At 32.1% G+C, this 15,278-nt stretch overlaps 1 protein-coding gene across 7 annotated transcripts in view; it reads left to right on the forward strand.

The window, feature by feature from the left end:
• Nucleotides 1–15,278, forward strand: part of LOC106875262 (kalirin) — a 551,716-nt gene that overhangs the window by 55,658 nt on the left and 480,780 nt on the right. For 6 of the 7 annotated variants that reach the window (XM_052965684.1, XM_052965687.1, XM_052965690.1 and 3 more), the window contains exon 2: nt 11,251–11,301. The exons of the other annotated variant lie outside the window; for it this stretch is intronic. In XM_052965684.1, the coding sequence (XP_052821644.1) occupies nt 11,251–11,301 (51 nt within the window). The remainder of the gene's footprint in view (nt 1–11,250; nt 11,302–15,278) is intronic. 7 annotated transcript variants of the gene reach the window in all.

A 15,278-nucleotide genomic window follows, 5' to 3' on the forward strand; every position in this document is an offset into this window, starting at 1 on the left:
ACACACACACACACACACACACACACACACACACACACATTGTCAATAGTATAGTTCTGTTTTCTTTTGCAACTTGTCTAATCAATAAAGGATCCTTTGTATAGTTGCTTGATTTGCTAGAAATAACAAAACAACAATTCAAATCAAATCTGCCCTGTTAAAACAAAGAGCGAAACATTGAAGGATTCAACTTCAAAAGTTTAGGTCATAGAAGGCAGACCTTTGTTGAAGTCTTAATTTCTATAATTCCTGTATTGTAGTGTCATATGTATACACATATTTTAGTTTTATGCAAATGTTTACAGTGAAGCTTTTTATAATAAGATATTAATGGATGATTTCTTTTTCTCTGTTTATGGTGTGATGTCTACAAATCAACCACATGTCACTGATTTGGCATCTCTGGTTCAGATGAAGAGATATATTTAGCAATTTTAGTATTTCTCTCTCTCTCTCTCTCTCTCTCTCTCTCTCTCTCTCTCTCCCTTTTAACTTGTGTCAGTCATTTGACTGTGCCCATACTGGGGCACCACATTGAAAGGTTTAGTTGAACAAATTGATGCCAGTACTTATTTTTGTATAAATCTGATACTTATTCTATTGGACTATTTTGCTAAGCTGCTAAGTTACAGGGATGTAAACAACCCAGCACTGGTTGTCAAGTAGTAGTAGGGGAACAAATGCAAAGATGCACACAAACATATATGGCAAGCTTCCATGCAGCTTCTGTTTACCAAATTAATTCACAAAACATAGGTTGGTCCAGGGCAATAGTGAAAGACATTTGCCCAAGGTGCCATGCAATAAGACTGAACCTGAAACTACCTATGTTTCCAAAATGTATATGCATCTCTCTAAGGGTGTCATACTTCTCACAATAGTTTCTTGATAAGTGTATTGATTCTATATATATGTTAGTGTATAATGAAATACATAGTCGTTGTCAAACAGTTAAAACAGAATCAATACTTTAACTCCTAGGCCTAGACCTTACTCATTTAGATGTGCAGGCCATTGAGTCAGATTCATGTGTGTGTGTGTGTGTGGGTGTGTGTGTATATGTATATATATTTTAAAATTTATGCAAAAAATACTTGTTACAGTCACAATATTTGAAGAATGATTTTCTTCTAGAAGAAAAGAATGACATGAACCCCTTGGAATCATGTTTTTATATTGTGTATGTAAGCACTTTTGTTGTTCAATTTTTCAAACTCGTTATGGAACAAACTATATAGAGGAAGTTAAAACACATTGTGTTCTCCATATCAACTTCATAATAATAAAATTATTTTATAATATCTATCCAAATTCTTGATTATAATCATCATCATTGTCATTTAACATCCACATTCAATGCTGGTATGGTTGAATAGGTTGACTGGATCCAATGTGTCCAAGGACTGCATTATGTTCCAGTGTCTGTTTTAGCATGGTTTCTACAGTTGGCTGCCCTGCCTAATGCTAGTCATAGAAACCACGCCAAAGCAGACCTTGGAGCACAGTGCAGTCCTTAGACACATTGGATCCTTTCAAACCATCCGATCATGCCAGCATGGAACATGGATGTTAAATGATGATGATGATATTCAAGAATTAATAACAACAAAATTATTTTAGTAAATGCTTCATTACTTTCAAAATTAATCAAAATAAAAGTAGTGTGTCAAAATATGGTAACAAAAGGATTAATAAATAAAGTGGGGGAACAAACAAAGCAGTAACAACATAATGTGTCTCAATTGTTTTTTGTTAAAGATGCTAGACAACAGTGTAGTGGATACGTGAGTACCTCAATGACTGGTGTAGTTGATTGGTGTAAAGAAATAAACATCACAGAATATGTGATTGATTGGTGTTATATTTTAATACATCAATTAGGTCAAGAGCAGTGTAATTATTTGGTAGATTTTTAAAAGAAAAGGTTGACTAACAGAAAAAAACAATAACAATGACAAAATGGTAGTGTTTGATGTGACATTTGGTTATTAGTGGAGATGGAGAAGTTATCTTCAGTTTGGTTCATTAACAGGTAGTGTGATTAAAGATTAAAATAGGTTCTATAATGGAAGATATGATATAGCTGTTTATTCAAGTCATTAATGCAAGAGTTGTGGGTAAAGAAATATGCTGATAATATATTTTCAATGAAAGCATATCCAGTAGATATTTTCCATCAGTAGATGAGAAAAAAGAAGTACAGATGTTTATGAATATGTTTAGTTGGTGAAGAATTAAAACATATTAGTCAATGAGAAGTTCTAATAAATATGTTTCCTATTGGTAGATATTTAATTCGCTTAGAAATTCGGTGATAGTTTATTATTTGAATCAAGAAGATTCAGACAAGATTTCTATTTCTAATTTTTTTTCTTCAATTCCCAATCATTTGAAAGAATAAACTTTTGATTACTTTAAAGAGATTAACAAGTGAATGAGTTGAAGAGATTGCTATACAGTGCTATAGCAATTAAATGAAATAAAATTTTTGGAGAATTAGTAACCACTCTATAAGCTCTCTGTAATTTATTCCTTTATCAAAAGAACCTTGTCAATAATTGATCCAAAATATTACAGGAGTAAAGAAGATATTCTCCATCCTCCAATCATCATCACTTCAATAATGATGACGATGATGTCAGTATCTCCTTGCTAGCATGAGATGAATGATTTTTCAGAATGGTAATATAACATTCATCTTGGTCCTGCACAGTATTATCTGTCAAGATCAGCATTTTGAGATTTGGTTGCATTCATTTTTCTTGAGTCTTCTTCAGGCGTCTTCCACTGTTGGTACATGACTCCTGTTTTTTTCATCCAGCACATATCATTCATTGTGCTGATAGAGACAGTAGTAGATCCGAAGAACTTTGAAGTAAGAAAGTTATGTAAAAGATTCTTCTGTTACCTCAGTTTAGCATTGGTCAAGCAGACTTATATTCAAATATATTCTAGCCATAACCATCTTGTCTTCTATTCAAGTATAGTATACCTAGCAATTCATTTTTTTTTATGTGTTGTTCCATTTTTTTAAAGAAAATAAGATGCAATTTGAGTGCCAGAAAATAAACAGTAGCTAGAATATTTGATTTATAAAATGTTCAGTTACTGAAATCGCTCATTAGTCATTAAATGATCTCTAAACAAGAATTTATTTCTTCACTGATTTCTGATGTCCTTTTATGGATAGATTCTGTTTTTTCAGAAATATTTCACTGCTCTCATGTAAGGATGTAAATTGTAAGCATCTAGTCACACAAGCATGCACATCCATACACATATACAAATATGTGCGTGTCTGTGTGTATGCACACATATACATGATGAGTTTCCATACAGTTTCAATGTACCAATTCTACTCACAAGGTATTTTTTGGCCTGAGATTATAGAAGACACTTGTTCAAGGTGCCTTGCAATGAGATAGAACTTGAAACTGCAGTATAACAAAGTGAACTCTGTATCCTCATAGCCTGCACCTATATTATATGTTTACAGGTGCACATGCAGGCACACAAGCACACAAATGATAAAAAATACATTTTGGTTGTATTTGCCAAAAATTATTATTCTTGAATTGTAATTCATAATGTTGGAATACATCCCTGAAAACCTTGCTGTAGCTGGAAATTCCATAATGCAAAACTAATTTCCCCATTGATTCTCACTGTTATGAAATGATAATGCATTCTGACAGATATTTAAAACAAAACAACCACCCACCCCCAAAAAACAAGCAACACATCCACTTTAATGCATAAAAACAATTTCTAAACATACACAGTACATTATATACATAAAAATATTTGCGGTGAAACAAAAATTTTGGAATACATAAATATCATAATATTGTAATGGGGCATGTACTTTCCACAAAGTATGTTGATTACTATCTGAGGGGCAGTGATGAAATGAAACTTACTGGGATGATGAGAGACATTATCTTCTATCTTATAGTTCATCAACATCTACTTCAGGCTTGAAGAACTTATCCAAGATTGTTTGATGTTTATGGTGTGTCATCTCTTTGTATAACTCAGTGTAGGAAATGAAATCATTGAAAACTCCTCCTGTAATTTTTATGTTATGTTCATGAATAGGATTGTTGTCAGCAAAAACTTGTGAACCTTCCTCTGAATGTGTCAATCTTCTTGAAATATTATTTGTATCAACTAATAAGTGTAGTTGTTGGAATTTCATATTCTAACAAATCAAATATGTAGTAAGAAAAAAATACCTCTCTTTAGAGAGCAAAAATATGTTTATTCTTTTGCATGTAAGAATGGAAATGAGAAGATGACAAAGTGAAAGAGTGACGTGAAAGGAAGTACAGATTGTTAAGGGGTTACCTGGTTCACAGGCACTTTAATCCTTGCACCATAAAAAACTATTCATGTTACTCACGTGCACACACGTACACATGCCTTACTGTGTTGATATATAATATATGTAGCTACAGGCATTGCTGTCATGCTGATGCTATTTTTATTGTTACCAGCTGGATACTCAAAAGTTAGTGAGTTGGTAATGGTGGTGGTGTTGGCTGTATTGGTTTTGGTATTGGTGATGATGGTGATAGTGATGACACTGAGGTCATATTGTTCTTGTTAATTGTATTATTGTCGTTTCGCTTCAAGTTAATTCTCATTGACCAAAGGACATTTCATTCAACATTTAGAATATACATGAGCACTACATTACTTCATGTAATTTTTTTTTTCAGATAGAGTTGCTTGTCTTGTTCATACTGTTGTTGCTGCTGTTGTTGTTGGTCATTAAAGAGTTACTGGGTTGGTAATGGTGGTGTTTGTATTACTAGTTTGGTATTGATCCTGGTTATGTTGGTGAAGAGAGAGATAGATTGATAAACAGATACTCATTGTAACTAAAAAAAATATACACAAGCACATACACAAATACACACACAAACACACGTGTGTGTATTGTGTGTGTGTGTGTGTGTGTGTGTGTGTGTGTGTGTATTATGTGTGTATATGTATGTATTGTGATTAGTTTTTCAAATTGATCTAAGCTAAAACAATAGATCTAAGCTAAAACACTAAGAACATGGCTAAAGAACATGTGGGTTTTAAATTCTCAAAATTTATCAAAGTTTCTGTAAGAATGAAATTATAGACTGTTACTTGAAACCAGTGGAAATTGTGTCACCTAAAGTAGCTGTAGCATGGGGATGCCTGTACTGCTTTTGTTTTTTCAAAATACTATGTCACTAAATTGCTGAGTGACACTTCAAGAAATGTATCTTCAGCATACATAGCTTGACAAGATATTTTCTGGTCAGATATATTTCAAGTAAGATAACTCTAGACAACCTTTTTGCTCCTTACCTAATTCCAAGCATAGCTGACTTCTTGATGTAACACTTTGATATTGCATTTTTAAACACTTAAAAATAATTCCTGGATATCTTTCAGTTGACTCATTATCAGCAGTAGTATGTTCAAAATGTTTTAGCCTTATGTTTCTCTAGAGACACAATAGTTGTTTTTTAAATAGCAGTTTTGTTAATTTCTTTTGAAGTTGCCTAATATTTTAGAAGAAATAATGAATTCTTAATTAGACATGAAGAAAACATAGAGGTATCAGTGCAATACAATACTGTAAGTGAAATAGAAATATGCTTACAAGAATTACAATTCTAATTCCACTGCCACTCCTAAAAGACAATATTTCTCTACTAGTTTCAGTGAATCATTACAGTAGATCTTAGGCTACCATATTTTTATTGCTATTGTTTCTACCATTACAGAAGGCACATGGCTGCACAAGATTCTTGTTACTTTTTTTTTTCCTTTGTATCTTGTGATAACACCTGACACATCAGATTAATGTTCCTTTTGTTTTTTTTCTAATGCTGAATTTTGAAAGGTTCTATTACCAAGTAATTCTTAAATCTTGGACTTGAATATGTTAAGGATTTATGTTGCAACTCTCTTCAGGCTTTGAATTCATGTGAATTTGTTGTTGTTTTACCTTGAGTTAGCATTGATCCATCAGACTTGCAGTCAAGACTTTTCTGCTATCCTTTCTTTTTAATATACCTAGGGCTACATTGGTCAATGTCTCCTTTTAAAGTGGTAGGATTTAATCAGATGAAAATCTAATTACCATTTCTAAAAGGCTGAGTGACTGCATAGAGGCTCTCCAATCATCCTGAACTTTCTGTCACAAGAGCTAGGTCATTTGCCAATGGAATTTGTTTGAGCATGAATTTCTCTATGAATTCTTTGTCTTTGAACTTTTTGACAGTACATAATTCCAATTCTGACCCTATTTCTAATATTCATTAAGTCCATTTAACTGTCACTCAGTTGTATCATTGTTCATTAGATATTTTTATCATTGAAGTTCTAGATGTTTAGAAGCCAATGAAATTGCTCATATTTTTTTGTTCATATACTTCTACTTAGCTTCCTAAACTGTTATGTTACCTTTTGAGCTTAAGTTAAAATTTTAGAAATTCTCTACAGCAAATATAATCAGTTTCATGTTAGGGAGTGCTATACTGCATACTACATGCTAAACATTCTAAATTAAATTTCTCAGTTTAAGTGGTGGGTGGACTTAGCATCATTTGTTAGCATTTCTCAGAAGGAAGATAATTTTAAGAAATCATATTAATCCATTTTGTAATATGTTGTATTAATTAGTAAGTCTTATTACAAGACGATAGTTTAGAGTGGTGGTTTGCAGAACTGTTAGAATGTCATAAAAAGTGCATCATGGTATTTCTTACAGTTTTTTAGCTTTAGATCAAACCTGTCAACTATACCTTTATCCTTTTGGAGTTGATTAAATAAGTGCCAGTCAAGTACTTGGCTCAAAGTAATAGACCAATCCTCTGCCTCTCAAAATTGCTGGCCTTGTGCCTAAATTATAAATAATTATTACAAGATAGTAGGATGGTTGACTGGTGGAATCATTAGAGAAAGATGTCTTGTGATATTTGTTGTGGTTCATTATGTTGTGAGTGCAAATGCCATTGAGATCAAACATTGCCTTTCATCTTTCCAGAATTAATAAAATCCACGACTAGCCCACTTCCCTCAAAATTGCTGGGTTTGTGCTTAAATTAGACAGTTATTACAAGGTAGTACAGAAAACCTCTATATTGTCACTTGGCCTGCTAGAAATAGGAACCAAGTGTCCTTCATATCATATTCTACTATCTTAAAATACATGGATACGAAAAAATATATTCATGGATGTACAAGAAAATGTGATGGTCAAGGGTGGAGAGTCTTTATGGGTCTACTCAATCAGGGTTACGTTTAAGCTAAACAAGTCTATATTATGGTCGTTTCTACCATTTTACATCCTTGCTGTTTACTGTAACAATATGAGTGGGATTGCTTTTGGCAAGGTACATTCTGTTTGAACCCTTGTTCATAAATCTGGATACCTTTCTTGGTACAAGTGGGTAAGTTGTGAAGTGTATAAATGGAATCTGTTGTTCAAACAGACTAAGTTGAGTTTTTGTTCCTCCTTCAATTAGTTTGAAGAAACGAAGATAATATCGATAACTTGCAGTCTCCAACAGACTGGTGAGTTCATCCTATACTTCTGTAGGCTGATACAAGTGGGAAAAACAAGCAAAGAGGGAGTTTCTGGTGGTTTGGCTAAGTATTTAGTGAAGGATTTGATGGGGTGTGAGTGAAAAAAAGGTGAGTCCACTAATTGAGCTTGGGTGGGCATGATATAGAGGTGGTTATTTAAAAAAAAAATGAAAGAAAAGAAGTATCCATTATATAAGAGACAGATAAGACATACTTTGAGGAGAGCAAGTCTTAAATATTATTTTCATAATGGCTGTAATAGTAAAGCTTGAACTCGCGTTAATTATGGCCAGTAATTTGTTTTGACAATTATTGTACCTCTTATTTATATATATATTTATTGGCACTCACTGTTTGACATTGTAAAATTGACTTTTGGTTTAATGCACTACATTTTTGACAAGATCTGTGAAGTCTTCCCAGAAATTGTTTTCTCACCTCTTGCAAATACTTGCAGAACCTCTATGTAGTGATTTGACCTGCTAGAAATATGAACCAAATCTTCCTTAAATCATTCTCCTACTTCAAAGAAATAAAAAGCAAAATATTAAAAAAATCACCTAGATAGTGTAGTTCCTGGTATACAAAAAGATGGGATCATCATGGCTGGAATGCTGATTGGACTCAAAATAAAAAAATATATTTATAACTTTCATTGCATATTTATTAAAAATTAGACTAAATTTAGATTTTCAGATGAAACATTTATTGCAGATTTAACAAGCTCTATTAAGATCAATAAGTTTATGAGCATAAAGTAACTTGTAAAATATATGAAGTCTATAAACCATTTCTGTGGTCATAGTATAGTTAATATATGGAAGGAATTTCAGTATGAATGCTCTAATTCAAATGCATTGGTAATCTTACCTTCTTGCTGCTTTAATATTCAGTGTAATGTGTCTACATTACACATTTGGAAAAGTTATTTTGAAATTACAAGGTCATCTTGTAGAACATTGGACACATCTGCACACTATCTCAACAAACTAGATTCTTGTTGCATCCCTTCACTAAGTGTTATTGCTGCTCTAATCACAGGAAATACTTGAGGACAGTACTTTGTATCAAACTTCCCATTTAATATCACGAGCCTGTGTGGAAGCTAATGAAGACTCCTCTCTACAATTACTTGACCTGCTAAAAATATCTGCTTAATCTTCATACTTAAAAAAAAAAGATGGAATTGTCCAAACTGGAACACTTTCAATCATAAATCTGCTTGATGGCAGCTGGCCAGAGGATTAAACAAGTCTATTTCTTCAGCTTGGGTTACATTGTCAACTCCAAGCTGCCTCAGATTGAACTGTTGGTGTAGTGAGCACCACAGAAGACACCACATTCCACTCCAAGATATAAACCCACAAAAGGAACTCAGCACTGTACATTAACAAATCACTTGTCAATTTTACAGAGCTACTGTTTAGATGGTTGGGTTGTTCTTACCTCTGGTACCTATTTTTAATGAGATGATTTGGGCCATGAAGACAACAGAACCAACAAACTTCTGATCTCTTGTCTGGTTTATTTTCTTGTCCATTCAGTCATTTACACAATTCTGAGGATATAGGTCTGGACAAAGTGTTAGTGATGAGCTTGGTGAGGCAGCTAAGAGGATGCAAGGTAGATGAATAGGGTGTTCAGAAAAAAACAATTGAGACAAAAGGACACAACACTTAAGTGTTGAGGAGCAAAGGTTTGCTAACCAGTTAGCTGTTTTTTAGACATTGTCTAGAATGTTTATGTTTGTGCAACACTTATGATGCCCTAGATATGTGGGCAATACTCTTATGTGAAGCCTGCTTTTAATTTCTTTAGGCTCAATAACTGTTTAGAGCTAAAGCAGTCACTGTCTGAAAATAAAGTTTAGTATTTGAGATTTGACTAAGTTAAAGATAGGGAAATTAGTACTCATAATAACTATAAGGAAAAACTAAGTCATCCTGTGTTGATTCTCTTGTGTATTAACATGAGAGTTAATACAGTATAATTAGTAGAAAACTATCAACTATTGTATATGTCATTATAATGCCACAAGGATCTGAGATAAATTGTTTTTGTGTATAAGATTAGATCATAAAATGTCCAGATATTGTGAACACTTCTGTGATTCAATCCTGTAATCTGATCCCCTCTTATCTGCATTCTGAGTAAGCAGCAGCATTAGTGTCTACAACTTTCAACATTACATTGATATTGCTACTGCTGCACTGTCACCTTGGCTTCAGTCAAAAGTTTCTTACAAGCAAATACTATGAAGGTGAAGATGACTTTTCTACTGAAATCATTTAAGTATTACAACGATTAAACTCTCAGTTTGGAGTTACTATGTCATGGGAGGATACTGAAGCATTACTCAAAATTGAAGTGTGGGTATACTGTACTTCTAGGTTACTGTTGCCCACTAACTACTGAAGTAGCAGCAAGTTAAACATCTGTTTTACTGAATCATTTCAAAAGCATCCTTTGTGACTCAACAATAATATGACATGAGTGTGGTTTTACATACTGGAAATAAAAAAGTTTTACCTTCCTAAATTACATAAAACGCATTTGGCTTTGTCTTTAAATAGGAAAATTATTTTTATAACTGAATGTTTTTTCTGCAATTAATCATTGAACTATGAAGTAGTACCTGTTGATATGCAAGCAAACTGAAGGACACTAGTTGTGCATTATATATATATATAATGTATATAAATATAATATATATATATATGAGCAAAAGTTTATTAGCTTATAATGATTTTACTTAAGATATATGAATAATAAAAATCATCAAGCTCTGTATTTGTAATTAGAAGTCAGAAATTTGAATATAGCAAGAGAGGTGGGATATTAGGAACAAGTATCTTTTAGAATGACCTCACCTCATCTATTTCCTCTATTTCTTTGGCTTAGGTCCATTATAGACAGTAAACTGTTCATTAAGTACAATTTTAGTCACATTGATTGTATGCTAGGACATATTTCACAGCTAAACTAGCAAAATATTGATTTAATTCTTGTTTAATTTTTTTTTTTTCAGTTCTATAGTCTAGTGAGGCTTGTTATTCATTGATCTCTATGTGATTATGCTACATTAAACACACACAAATAGTAAAATAACAGCTAGGTGTATTTGTTACACTGAAGTGTTTAGATTTCATATAAGAACTTTAAAAAAAAAAACGATCAGTAGCATTGAAGTAGCTATAAAAGTTTCAAGATTGATATATTAGAGATCATAGGACCTTTGTGGTCAATAAAATATTATTATTACTATTATGCTTTCAACATGTTTTTTTGATCTGTGTGCAGCATTGTCTTTTGTGGGCATAGAATTGCTTGTAAACTACATCAGTGTTACTTCATTGTGGAGTTCGTTATTTTAGTGTTTTGGCTGTTTGTTGTATAGAATATATGCAATATGAGTTACGCTATTTTGTTGGTTGGTGAAAGTTGATTTATGTCTTTTAGTGTTGGGTGGTGATTGTGTAGATTATGTATTGAGTTGGTTGTATCATATTAATTTTTGTAATTGTTATATCAGTTGATTTGTGGTTTTATCTTGGAATTTTGTCACTGCCTTGTGTAAATCACTTTACTTCTTTTGGTTTTGCGTTATTTGGTGTCATTAGCAAGTGTTTCACAAATTTCCTTTATAAAACCCTTACTTCCAAATTTTTTTTGTAGCCCAACATCCTGCTAAGGAGTTATTTGGGTTGGCAGCTCTACTTTATGAAGGTAAGTTTTATCTTTAATGCAAGGTGTCCCCCCATTTTGGCTTTAGTGTCTCTAGTATGTCTATCTTAGATGTCACCGTGTATATTATTGTGAGCCTGGCATGTTATATTGTTTTGTGAATATATATAAAAAAATTTCTGTTGTCATGTGCAAATTTTCACCTAAAGCACATATAATTTTCTATATTTAACATTTTCTCATATGTTTTAAGGTGTTGTATTATAATTTTACATCATAGATAAATAGACAAGTCAATTGATTCTCTTATAAAAAATTTAAAATTTATTAAGGCATTAATTTCTAAGAAAAAATTAAAATTTATCTCCATTGACTTAGAATTGTGTTTCTAGAAATATTGTATGTTTGCTGGTTCTTAATAGACATTTTCAGTTTGTTTTTATGTTATCTTTTTTATTATCTATAGCATAAAAGGCAAATAATTATTGGTTTAATTTACTTATGTTCTAATGGATTCTAAGTAAATGAAACAAATGTTCAGTGATTTTTCAATTTAATATTAAGCATAATAAAGGCAAATGAATACTGAAATATATATGCAGCTATGAAAGAACTCTCACGTGCATATAATGCACCTATGCATTGTCTTTAGTCATCAGCATCATTATCTTTATATCAAGAAAAGTATTTTCTAAAACTTGAACCACCACAAGTTTGGTTCTGTTTACCATCTTTTCACAATATTGCCTTCTTCTTAAAAATCTGTATTATACACTTTTTCATTTTTTCTTCTAGAAGCTTTACATTTTTGTAAATCTCATTCTGCACAAGTCATTAATGTTGCCTATATACAATTTCAAAAACAAAAGCATAATTATGTATAGTAAGTACTCTACTCCTACTTAAAGGGTAGTCTTTTCGTAGTTGATTATAGTAGAAATGTGCTTAGATTAATATTCTTTGTTGTATCAGATAGCTTTATATCTCAGTGAGTGAAGATGATAATAAAAGTTTGCAGCTACTGCGTGTGTTACCTAATTTAGTCTTCTTTGTTTAGCAAAATGTCTCATACATAAGTTTTTGTTGTCAAAGTTTGAGCTAGATCAATACTTCCTAATTGACGTTGGTAGAGTGGTGTATGTTTTTACATCAAAATTTCCTATAACTTTAATATCAGAATTTTAATAGAAACTCATTTACAGTTGTGCAGTTTCACACATTTTTGTTTTTTATATTTTTATCATTATTAATTCATTACTTATATTTTGATATTTGTCAATGATATTTCAATTTAAAATATTTTATCCTTGTTACAAAGATTGTTATTTTAGATTATTCTTGCACTCATATATATTAAACTTAACCATTTAGGCATATTGCATTTTTAGAGAAGTACAATCAGCAAGTATTAGAGTTATATTTTTGAAATTTGTATTAAAAGTTAAATTTGCATGTTAATGTTCCTAAGTCATTAGTGTTAATAGCATGGAATGTTAACAAGGTTTTACATTAAGTCTGTTTAATGTTTTCATTTTTTATTGTTGTATTGCATTGATGTTTCTGTGTTGTTGTTGCTATTATTATTGATGTTATTTCATGGATTCTGTTAATTCTAGTGATTTTATTTTCATTTTATGCTATTCTGTTTTCAAATGATAGTTATATAATAATAATAATAATAATAATAATGTTCATGAACAACTACTGTCTGTATCCAACATATTGATATAAATTGTGATTCATTAATGCTGTCAAATAGCTGGTTGGAAAGCTGATTGCAAAACAGAGGCAAGGACATGTGAATCAGAACATAATGCCTTAGGGATTATATTAACTATAATTCTCTTTATTGTATTACTCATTGTATGAATCATTTGATTTAGAAATCTAAATCTTAATCCATACACAGAACAGAAATCAATTTTGAGTATTATTTATGATATTCCAATTTTGATTTATATTGTTGCACATATTAGTATAAAATTAGAATATTGCATTTGCATTGTATAAAATAATTATTTTATTCAGAATGGTGACATCCAGAGGTTACAGCTGTTAAACAGTTAAATTGTGCTTTGGTATCCCCCTTCCTCACCTTGTGTACTAACACAACCTTATTTTCATTCAGATCAGCAGCTTCCTACGTGTCTGTGACCTCGTCACTCTATCTTCCCATGCTTAAAGTATGTGACACTCTTATTAGCATTTTTTGTCAATTGTGTTGAATTGAAAACACCCTTAATATGATCTATGACTGAGGCTAGAAGCTATCGGTTTAGATTGATGAAATACAGTGTGAAAAGTATAGAAAGGATGGTGTATATGTCTAATCCTGAAGTTGTAAAATCTTGTAAGTTTAACAAGTCAAAAGATAAAAAAAACTCATGTTGGACTGCAAGCCAAACATAGAAAATACTTCCATGCATGTGGTCAATGCTGATTTTTAAATGATAGATTATATTTTCCAAGTGAAGATTGCTGTGGGAAATAACGTTTATTGTTGTTATGACTTTATTCTAAGATTTTAATATAAATTATATTAGACATTATAAGCACTAATTGAAGCAATAGGTTTGCTGATAGAACTCAATCCACATTTCAGTCACTTGCTGAGTCAACTACATTACGTTACAAAACACCTGTCATTCTATCTCCTCAAATTAAATACTATAGTGTAGGCTGATGAAATCTAATAAAAACGTGGTCATTAACTTTTCTTTGTTTTACTGGTTTCATTCATTGGATTGTGGCTATGTTGGGATACCAATGAATTTAGTTGATCATATTGACTTCAGCACTTCAGTCATGTACTTGTTTATCTGTCTGTTTTTCAAATGACTAAGTTAGTTTTCAACATAAATGGATGCAATTCATTGCCCACCATATGCATACACATACATATTCACTTTTGTGTGTGTGTGTGTGTGTGTGTGTGTGTGTGTGTGTTTATTCTCAAACTATGTTTATCGCTCCCCTGTCACCCTCTTTCATCAATAAACATGTGTTACTTCAATAAGACCTGTCATTGTAAACCATCTAGCCTAAGCTGGTACAGCAGACAGACTGATCCATTCCATCACTAGATTCATCTATTTAACCCACCTTCAACATTATCACCCCCCCCCCATCTCCACATTAATCACTAGCATTATTCTCTCCCAGTCTTCATTATTCACACCTGAATACTGTTCATTCTCTCTATTACTGTCCTTTTACAACAACAAATCTGTTCCATTCATCTTTCATTTTGTAAGCTGCAAGGCAACCCCTGGTACCATAAAAAAGCTTTCATTACCTTCTGTAAGTGATTGATAATTAATTCAAGCAGTGACAATTGCAGAGTTTGAGACAGTTTGTGAGTCTTGCTGAATGCAAGGCAACCTCTATAGTACTGATGCCATGAAAAAATGCATACACTTCACCCTGTAAAGTGGTTGGTGTTAGGAAGAGTATCCAACAGTAGAAAACATACTTGAGAAGAGATATGATACAAGATGTAATTCTCTGTTGAACTGTCTACCTATGCTATCATGGAAAACAGATATAAAATGATGATGATGTTGAGATGCAATCAGTAGAAATAGTGTTGTGACAGGGTTTTGTTGATTTGACCTTGTCATATTGCTCTCCTTATTATTCTTCCACCCAAATTAGACTGGTAGTTGTTCGTACACCATGATGAATTTACCTGGGATACTTTATTTGTAGTTGGTCCACAGCATTTGTACTTGGGCTACACCTTGGTTACAGAAGTTATATCTGGGTTGCAGAAGTTCTGTCTAGTTCGCATTTGGTGTATATGAGTCACTGCAGTTGTACATGAACCATTACAGTTGTACATGGCCAACTGCAGTTGAATGACTGGTATAAATTGCACCACCTTATCAACCACAGTTGTAAACAATTACTGCAGATATTAAGTCAAGACTAGTAATAAAGAGAATACTTTAAATAAAGCTTTGTTTTTATAAAATGAAGGTTGTGATATTTATACATATATATATATATATATATATATA

This window comes from Octopus bimaculoides, chromosome 2 (assembly GCF_001194135.2).
Source record: "Octopus bimaculoides isolate UCB-OBI-ISO-001 chromosome 2, ASM119413v2, whole genome shotgun sequence".
NCBI lineage: Eukaryota > Metazoa > Mollusca > Cephalopoda > Octopoda > Octopodidae > Octopus > Octopus bimaculoides.